This window comes from Nothoprocta perdicaria, unplaced genomic scaffold (genome assembly GCF_003342845.1).
Source record: "Nothoprocta perdicaria isolate Ctin4 unplaced genomic scaffold, notPer1 scaffold_448, whole genome shotgun sequence".
In the NCBI taxonomy this organism is placed as follows: Eukaryota; Metazoa; Chordata; class Aves; order Tinamiformes; family Tinamidae; genus Nothoprocta; species Nothoprocta perdicaria.
Window position 1 is genome coordinate 1 of NW_020455697.1, and position 9,856 is coordinate 9,856.

The following is a 9,856-nucleotide window of genomic DNA, read 5'->3' on the forward strand; positions in this document are numbered from 1 at the left end:
GCGGCGGCGCGGGCAAGAAGTCGCCGCGGCTGCCCAAGTGCGCGCGCTGCCGCAACCACGGCTACTCGTCGCCGCTCAAGGGCCACAAGCGCTTCTGCATGTGGCGCGACTGCCAGTGCAAGAAGTGCAACCTCATCGCGGAGCGGCAGCGCGTCATGGCCGCGCAGGTGAGCGCGCCGCGACGCCCCCGGCCCGCGCGCCGCCGCCGCGACGCCCCCGGCCCGCGCGCCGCTTTTCTGTCTTTTTCTTTTCTTTTCTTTTCTTTTCTTTTCTTTTCTTTTCTTTTCTTTTCTTTTCTTTTCTTTTCTTTTCTTTTCTTTTCTTTCCTTTCCTTTTCTCTTCTTTTCTCTTCTTTTCTTTTCTCTTCTTTTTTTCTCTTTTCTTTTTTTCTTATCCCTCTTGGCATCTTTTTCCCCCTTACTTCATTCCCTTTTCCTGTTTTCCTTTTCATTACTTCTTCTAGTTTATTTTTTCTTTTGATTTTTTTCCGTTACTTTTTCCTTTTTATTTCCCTTTTTGCTTTCCCCCTTTTTCCGTCCCCCTCTACTTCCTTTTCCCTATTTCTTTTCCTCCTTTTCCTTCTCATTTCTTTTCACTTCTCTCATTTTTCCTTTTCTTTCCTCCTTCCCCCCCTTTCCTTCACACTTCTTTCCCCTTCTCCCCTTCTTTCCCTTCTGCCCGCTTTTCCCTTCTCCCTTTTTCCCCCCTTCCCCCCTGCATCCTTCCCTCGCGCCGGCCCCGCGCGCACGTTTCTCCTCGAGGCGGCACCGCCGCGTGGCCCGGCCCGAGGCCACAGCCAGCAAAGAGGGACCCCAAACCCGCGACCCCGCACAGAGCGAGCCCCCCAAATTCCCCTACCCAGGACAGGGAACAGCTTGTCCCGCGCGCCGCCCCGCTCGGCGCAATTGCAGCCCGCGGGTCGCTTCACATGGGACTTTCTGCAACTCCCTTTCTCGTGTGATTCATTATTATTATTTTTTTTTTGTAGTATTTTTTCATGAACGCGGCGTTTCGCAGACGGCACCGAGGCGCGCTGCGTTAACACGAGCACTGCAAGCGCGGTGCGCTGACTGCGGAGGGTGTTTTCCTTTGCAAAAGCGTGCAGAGCGAACGCCCGCTTGCAGCCCCGAAAGGCACGTTTCTGCAAGAAAACACTTCTGCAGGAAGGCGTGCACGGCTTTCGGTCGGTGACACCAAAACTTTTTTTTTTCTTCTTTTTTTTTTTTTGTTTTCCTTTCAGCAGCAATACACAGTTTATTTTTGCACCCGATTACTAGTCAATAAATAATCGACTTATCGCTTAGCGGCTGGTTCTGCACTGGTAGTTTTTGATTGCTATGTCCACTTCTCCCGATTTTAGGTGGCCTTTAGCCGAGCTCGCTTCTAAGGAGACAGGTATTTTCTAAGTGTCGTAAAGCCATTCTCGCCTTTGCATGCGTCAGCTCCGTGGAAGAGCATTGCACACGGGTGCAAACGGGGGCTCAGCAGCACGAGCAAACGCGTGCACGCAGCTCCCCGCAGCGCAAACTTCATGCACGAGGCAGGGGAATGGCAGCCCTGCGCGGCAGTGGGGAAGGCAGCGGAATTCCCAGCGCCTGCAAGCGCTGCAGCCTTCCTTGGCGAGGAGTTGGAGCGAGGCAGCCGATGGGCTCGGGCGGCATCGCGCCCTCGCGCGCCTCCCCTCCCCCGACGGATTAACGGGAAGGCTCGGGGCAAGGAGAGGGGAAGAAAAGTCAAGGGTGAGAGCAGACCCACCTGCTGACCCGTTTTGTGCTGCCGTAACTCGACAAATCCCGCGGAAAACAAGTGGCTCGCTGGCGAATCTTAAAAACGACCAGTCTTAAAAGCACCAGCAGGCATGGATCAGCCTCCACCCCTGCTTCTTACTTATTTATCTATTTATCTATTTATCTATTTATCTATTTATTTATTTTTAATGTAGCTTCTCGGTGCACTCCTTGGAGCCCCCCTGGGAGCTCCTGCTTGCAGGTGGCAAATCTTAAAAATGGCCAATCTCAAAAACACCAACACACGTGGATTACCCTCCCTATTTATTCATTTATTCATTTATTCATTTATTCATTTATTCATTTATTCATTTATTCATTTATTTTTAATGTGGCTTTTCAGAGCAGTGCTTCGAGCCTCCTGGGAGCTCCTGCTTGCAGGTGGCACCGGCACTGCACCAGGGACGCTGCCACGTGCAGGGTGCCCATGTGCGTTCCATGCACGTGCCCCTTGCTGGGCCGCTGCAAGGCTGTCGCTGCCTGCATTTGCTGCAGCAGTTTGCAGCTTGCTGCCGTGGCAGTAACTCCGTGCAAGGTGGGAATCGCCTCGAGAGGCTGCACGTCCCCGCAGGGCACGTGCCGGTTGCGTGGCGCGTGCTGCACCTCGTGGCGCAGCGCAGAGCTGCACGCGGGTGGGTTGCAGCCTCCCCTGCCTCTTTGCAGCTGGGTGAGGGTTTTGCCATGCAGCACGGGGCCAGTCGGGCTTGCAGAGGGGGCCTGTGCAGCACGGACAGCTTGGTGGTGTGGGCTCCTTGTGGGAAGCGTGCACGGTGCCGGCGATTCCGTGGCATGCTTGGGGCTGGGAAGGAGCCGCTTTGCCCGCTCGGGGACATGCAGAGCGCGCCCTGAGCCCCCTTCTCCTGCCCCACAGGTTGCGCTGAGGCGTCAGCAGGCGCAGGAAGAGGAGCTGGGCATCAGCCACCCCATCCCACTGCCCAGCGCCACCGAGCTCTTCGTCAAGAAGGAGAGCGGCGGCGGCGGCGGCAGCGGCTCCTGCCTCGTGTGGGAGGGCGGCAGCCCCCCGCACGCCACCAGCGCGGCCACCGCTGCCACCACAGCCACCACGGCCTCAGGTACATCAGGGGCACGGCGGGACATGGAGCCCTCCGCTCTGCGGCCTCGGCCACATTGCACCGAGAGCGGCAGAATGGGGTGCATGTCGTGCAAAACTGGTAAAAACGTGGGGCTGAGCACTCAGCAGTGCTTTTATATATACTGCACACACCCGAGACACACAACAGTTGGCTTTGCAGCAGAAAAGCCCCAAAACTGGCATCTTTGGTTTGTGTTACCCAGAGAAATTGCAAAGCAAGGGAAACAAATTGCAAGGGAAATCTCTGTTATTTATAATAATCTATGCAGAGGTTAGTAATACTGACAGCAAAATGTTTTGGCTGAATATAAGCTTCTAAAATGGGCAAAAGAAGACTGCGTCTGCATGTCCACCAAACACCATTGCTCCTTTTCTAGGCCCCTTAAAGCCTAATTCCTGGGCTCGTCTGGTAGATTGGTGGTTTCAGATCTATGCACAAGAATTTCTTTTAGGAGAACTGCTGAATAAAAAAAAAAAAAAGGTATTTATTTGTATATTTGTTTTCATTATTGTAGTCGTAGCTAGTGTCATATGGGAATCAACACAATTCTTTAATTTTTGGATTACTGCAGTCTTTGTCTACAGACACGGAAAAGAATAGGTAAATGTTAAACTATTATGTTTAATAGAATACAGAGCATACAAGGAGTTAGGCCTCCTGTTTAACTCAGGAGAATAAGAGCATCCTTACTTAAACAGTCAAAATTTCTTTTTTCTTATAGTCAGCTAAATTTTCATTAATTTTGATCTTAATGTGTTAAAAATGTCCGTTCAGGTACTTCATTAACACTGCTTTGATATACATTACTAAATTGAATTAGTGAATGCCTTTTAAAGACTAGCGTTCAGCAAACAAGTTGAAGGCAATATTGTGCTTGAATAAAGAAAGACTTGAAAATATGAAAACTGGTAATTTTTAAAGTCTGAATGGCTTAGAAGTTTTTATTTTAAAAAATTGTAAAAGATTTGTAGTCATTGTTCTTACAGAGGCTATTTCTATGTTAGAAACACAAAACGTTTTTTCTTAAGCATTTTACAAAATGTAATAGGTGGCACCAGTGAAAATAACACAGCTTCATCTCTAGAAGGAAGATTTGATTCCAACCAGGAATGAAGTCAAGGTCAGCCTTGTTTAGCAGAAGTGAACAAATCTGGGAAAGAATATGAAATTGTGTTCTTAATTTTGTTGTTAAGCGCCTGAATAACAGCAGCAGTCCATGGTTGGCTTGGAAGTGACTGCACTCACTGCATGGACTCCTGGCTCGCTAAGTCCGTCTGTTGAATTTAGTGTAAGAACTCATGAGTTTGCATTTAATGCCACCGACAGATGTGCAGTGTCTGCAACTGCTTGGTTGCAGTGCATTCAGGTGGGCTTTCAGAGTGACTTTGTCAAGTGTAAAAGTGCAAACTTTGCATTTAAGTCTCTTCCAGTCTTGGAAAATATTGGAAAAATTTAAAGTTTTCCAGCCTGTGTAGCATAGACTGCCTTTTTGTTCCGAAAAAACTTAGAAATGCCTAAGTATCTGTGTGTAAATTCTGTAGCTTGCTTTTCTGCCATGCTTGTTGTTAGTGAAGGAATTGTGTGGTGGGATGTGACGTGCAGTTGTTGACCTGAGTATCAGGCGTAAGAATCAGACTGTTTCAGGTGTGTGCACTTGTGCACTTGCAGGATTCTTGCTTTTTTTTTTTTTTTTTTCTTTTTTTGGTTATTTTCCTTTTCTCCTCAGCTACAAGTATAATGAGAGATCATATTTTTAGTTGAAGTGGGAGGAAGGACAGTGCAGGATTGCAATTAGGATTTGGGGAATGGTGACAGAGGAACGGTGAACATGGGAGATGACTCTGTCAGAGGAATTTTTTTTATCCTGCCAGTGTTTCAGCGTCCTAGTTTGGTAGGCAAAGTGGTGCCTGTCTATGGCACCACAGAGATTTTGGCAGTAGCAATTTGCTTGTGCAGTTTTTGGCACAGTTTAGCAGTTCATGGCAGCAGTTTTCCTTTTGTTTCGGGTTTGGAAACCTGTATTTACTTTCAGAGGAATTTATCTTCCACAGTTTGGAATTTGGAGGAATATCAGGGTGGTTGGTTAAGAGAACCCACAGGACATGCCCAGAACCTCTTGTGGACGGATTTTATAGGGCACTTTTGGGCACTTTCCCTAGAGAAGTTGCAGATGTTTTCAAAGTTTTGGCCATTTATTGTTCAGTACAGGAAATAGTCATGATCCTGGGGCATAGCAGAGCTATTGCCTTTGCAAGCGCCTCTGATTAGGTTATGTAGTGGGTAAAATGCAAGGAAAGACTGTGGTGAGATGTTTAAAACATACATCTCAGCTGTTCTCAGTTCAGATTTCTTAAAACCTAGACTTCTCTGGGTTCCACCCGAGGTTGATATCACTGCAATTTTAATATTTAGAGATCACTGAAATAAGAAAAAAAGAAATGTGCTCACACAGAACCTTAGAATGAGAGCTGTTCAAGATGAAGGAAAAAAAAAAAAAGACAACAGTTTGTGTTTCCTCCATTTTATGCTGTCCTTATCCCACATGAAGGTTTATCATTAGCATTTGGCAAAGGGGAGGGAAGAGCTGCCGGGATGACTGTGAGGTGCTCGTCTTTGTGCTGCTCCATGCTCATGTTGGACGGATTTAGAAACATCCAATATACACAAAATTGCTAATACCTAATTAGCTAATTAGCTGTTCCTAATACCAAATTCTACTTCAGTATTATGTGGCACTCCACTACTCGATGTCTTTTTGTATAATCGTAAAAGCATCATTGTTTACATAGCTTTATAGTCTCACTGATTGGCAGGTCAAACATATTATTATCAGCAATTATGAGTAATAAGTTTACAGTTGTTGTTTCCCTTTGCTACATTTATTCTGAGTGGTGGAAACAAAATAGTGTGCTTTTTACATTTCTCTAGGTAGGTTCTTCCTCCACTTGGAAACTTTGTGGGACTGCTGGGGTTTTATCTAGTAATAAGTAGGGACCATAGAGGCAGCAGTGGTAACATGATGGCTAATGAGAGATGGTCTTCAGAGTCCTGATCTCTTTGGAAACCCTGCCTTGCCTTTTTTTCCCTTCCTTTGCTTTCTCTTTTTTCTTTTTTTTGTTACCTTCTCATCATGTTTATGCCTAAATAGGTATTCTGTTCTCCACTGGTCTTTCCTGCGATGCTGCATTGTATTTTCAAAAATTGATGCCACACACTTGCTTCTGTTTTTGGGCTGCATGAGTTATAAGTTTTTTTTTTTTTTAAAAAAAGAAAAGCTGTTATAGTTGGAGGACATCGTGTTTTCTAGGTTTCTGATGCTCTTTGTGATGTCCATACTTTTTAACTGAACATATTGAATTTTGCCATGTCGTTAATCTAACTTCAGTACTGATCAGCGTTTATGAGCCTAGGGATGCAATCCTAACTCACGAAAGTGAAACAAAGTCTTGTTTGATTGATTGATTGATTCTTTCTGTCTTTTGATTGACTAATATCTTTCCATCCGTAATGATCTGTTTTTCTCTATGTTGTTGCTATTAGAGTGAGAGGAAAAGAGCCGTGATCGCAGGTGGCTGCTGGAACGAGTTTGTGGACATCCTTACCTGTCTGTCATTGCCATTATTTCCAAAACACAGCTTAGGCTTCATTTTGGGAAGCAGTTTTGGGAAGCAGTTGCTGGAGGCAGATCTTGTGCCTGCATTGCAGCTTTCCGAGCTTTGCACGCGGCTCTTGGAAACTGGTCTAGGTAAAAGTTCAGGGAATGATTTGGAGTGAACAGTCTGTCCTTGGTTTAGGCTTAGACTTTCCCATAACTGTCTCCTTTTGTTTCTGTTTGATTCAGCCCTGCATTGTACATAGGAGTGTATCAGCCATGGCTCTGCAACAGTCAGTTCCTACAGAAATCACTGGGGTTTTGCTCAGAGTTATTTAAAAAAGGCTTTACTTGCAAAAAAAAAAAACAAAAATAATGCTGGGGGGGTAGGTATCACTGCCTCTCTCTGCTGCCTTGGTTTGGCCACACTTGGGAACACTGCAAAAGAAATTTGAGCATCTCATTATGAAAAGGACATAGATAAATCTGAAAGGATAGAGGGAAGGGTGACAAAAGTGATGTACGGCTTGTAGAAAAGGAGACTAAGGGTGGATATAACAGTCTATAAATATTTGAGAGGTAATAATATGTAGGAGGGGGAGGGATTATTTACAGTGCTAGAGAGAGCATAACAAGGAGCAACGGCTTGAAACTAAAAAAGACAAAATTAAATTAGACAGTAGACACTTTTTCTCCTAACTAGAAGTGCAATTAGCAACAGAGTGACCTGCAAAAGGACAAGGGGGTAAGTGAAGCATAATCACGAGAGGTATTTAAGAGTGTGTTAGATTGCATTCTCGGGTGATTAATATGGAGGTAAGCTCCATATTAAGCTGTACAGGTTGAACTAGAGGATGGAAGTCTCCTGCAGCTGTGTTGTCCCCTGTGTGATTCATTGCCTGTGGACGCTGTCCGGCTGTGTTAAATAAATCGTAGCGTTACAGGGCACTTCTTCGCTGATCCTGTGTTTCCAGTGGATTCCTCATTTCTGGAACCAGCAGCTGGCCAAACCTTTGGTGTGCCCGGGCCGTTTCCCAGTGATTTTCTGTTGTCCTCTCTGCAGCCTTCCTTGTGTGGCCAACGGCGGGAGAGGAGGAGATGGAAACCCTCAGGGGGCCGGGAGGAGGTTTCCACCCTCCTTGCTCCTTTTGGAAGAGCTCCTGTCCCCCCAGACATTGAGAACTGCCGTTTTCTTTGCGTTTTCCAGAACCTTCAGTTGCCCGACAGCAACTGGGCAGAGCCTCAGAGGCCGCGTCACCAGCCATAACCCCAGGGGTGTCCGTAGGGTTTCATGACCCCAGCCATGGGTGTCTATGGGGCTACACGGCCTCAGAAGCAACGGATGGGGTCAACGGGCCTCCCTGGTGAGGCCTGGAGTGTCCCGCGCGCCATGGACGCTCATGCCACCGTTGGGCGGCCCGATAAGGCCCCGGGCGGGAGACGCGGAGATGCACGGAGCGCTCTCTGTCCATGGGCACATTATTGTCCTATCTGCAGCTACCCTCGTGTTCCTTTCCCTGTCCTTGAAACAGTTATTACGACTTATCGGAGTGTGTGGGGCTTTCTTGTTGTTTTTAGAGAAGATATAAGTGGGGAGTGAGGGAATGCTGCACACTTCCTTAACCCAGCGCTGGCACGAGCCCATTTTTTTCCCCCTCCTACTTGTTTTTTTTTGTGTGATTTCTTGTACCTTGAAGACTGCCTTCTTTCCTTGTATTTATAAACTTATTTCTTTATCCGCTCTGCTGGCCCATATGGCATTTGCAGTGTGTTTATCATTTACTGACCTGGGGACTAAAAATACAGCTTTGCAGATTTCTTTTGTAAAAACACTCTTTAAATGTTTGTAGAAACATTTTTAAACGCATCTTCTAGTTCATCTTTTTTTTTTTTCCTTGTACTTTTCAGTACTTTCTCCTATTTATCATCAGAGTCATGATTAATAATGTCAAGTACAAATTTTCGCACTTCTATTTTTTTTGGGGGGGGAGACACAGGACCTTGAGAGAACTTCTCTGCAGTATGACTAGATGCCTAATTATTTTATTATGATTTCCCATTAAACATACAAGAGTTATCTGTGTTTGTGTGATTTTTGGCTACAACTGAGGCCCCGGGTAGGTCTAAAATGATACATTACCACCCAGTAAATTAGTCTTTCCACCAAATTGAAGTATACTGAGTAAAAAAAAAAAATACAATTTTGCTATTTCTACTTATTTGTATTTTAGAAGCCTTTTGGTTTTCTGTCATCACATAGCTTCTAATCAGGCGCAGACTCCAGCTAATTCTGACCATCGTCCTACTCCCTTTATTATTTTTAGTGTGAGCCATAATGATTTTATCCTGGTCATATTTCCTCCAAGGTCTCCTATCTCAGACACTTGTAAAGGCCTTCCCTCCCTTCTAATGTTCTCTTTGATCTGTTGTTAATGACTTAAATCCCTTTACATTTAATCCAAACTGAGTTTCTTTCTCCGCCTCTCAATTTGCTTCTTTGGGCCTGCAGGTGTCCGGACTTCTTTTCATCACTGTCTAGAATTATGATTTTCTTTCCTGATTTCTCTTTTTAATTTCTTCCTCCTTTTTTTTTTATTTTTTTTTTAAGTTATGTTTATTTAACTTCTGCTCCTCTTCTACACTAAGCAGTGTATTGTGTAGCTGATACATAACCAGGTAAAAGTAGGGAAATTTCTTTCTCATTCATTTACTTAAATTAATGATAGCATTCAGGTTACCTGTATATCTATATATGCAATCACATGCCCAGGTGTTATACTGAAAACTGAAAATATTCCTTGTTTTTTGTGCTAATGATTTTCTGAAGAACATGTTGGCCCTGATTCTGTTGACTGACATATTTAAATAGGTGGATGTTCAACATGAACAGTGTTATCTGGTGTAATGTTAAAATGTGCCTTGCATCTTCACAGGATCCAAGCCGTGTTCAGAGATTCTGAACGCTTGTTCTTTGCTTAAAGACTGAAAAAATGCCTTTTTTTTTTTTTTTTTTTTTTAATTTCAGTCATATTTCCTCCTCATGTTAGGAGAAATTGTAGGATGCCTGCTGAATATTTGCACCAGATAATTTGAATTAAGTGTATGCTCAAGATGGAGAAGGTATACCCTCTACAGCAGTTTCCTGAAGTAATTGATGATATTTATGCTCATCTTTAACTGGATTTGGGGTGGCTTGTCAGTGTAGCTGGGAAGCTTGTTATGCTAGACTGCAGTTCTGTGGCTGGAATTTCCCCCCTCTTGTGTTTTCTTTTTCCTTTCTTTTTCCTGCAAAGTCTCCTTTCCTTTCCTTTCCTTTCCTTTCCTTTCCTTTCCTTTCCTTTCCTTTCCTTTCCTTTCCTTTCCTTTCCTTTCCCTTTCCCTTT

The 9,856-nt window shown here is 44.9% G+C and overlaps 1 protein-coding gene across 1 annotated transcript in view; it reads left to right on the forward strand.

Moving 5' to 3' along the window:
• Nucleotides 1-7: 7 nt before the first annotated feature.
• The window catches only part of DMRT1 (doublesex and mab-3 related transcription factor 1), a 49,030-nt gene continuing 39,181 nt past the window's right edge, over nucleotides 8-9,856 (forward strand). Inside the window, exons 1-2 of the mRNA XM_026046534.1 lie at nucleotides 8-167; nucleotides 2,659-2,860. Coding sequence (XP_025902319.1) covers nucleotides 99-167; nucleotides 2,659-2,860 — 271 coding nt within the window. The 5' untranslated portion in view covers nucleotides 8-98. The remainder of the gene's footprint in view (nucleotides 168-2,658; nucleotides 2,861-9,856) is intronic.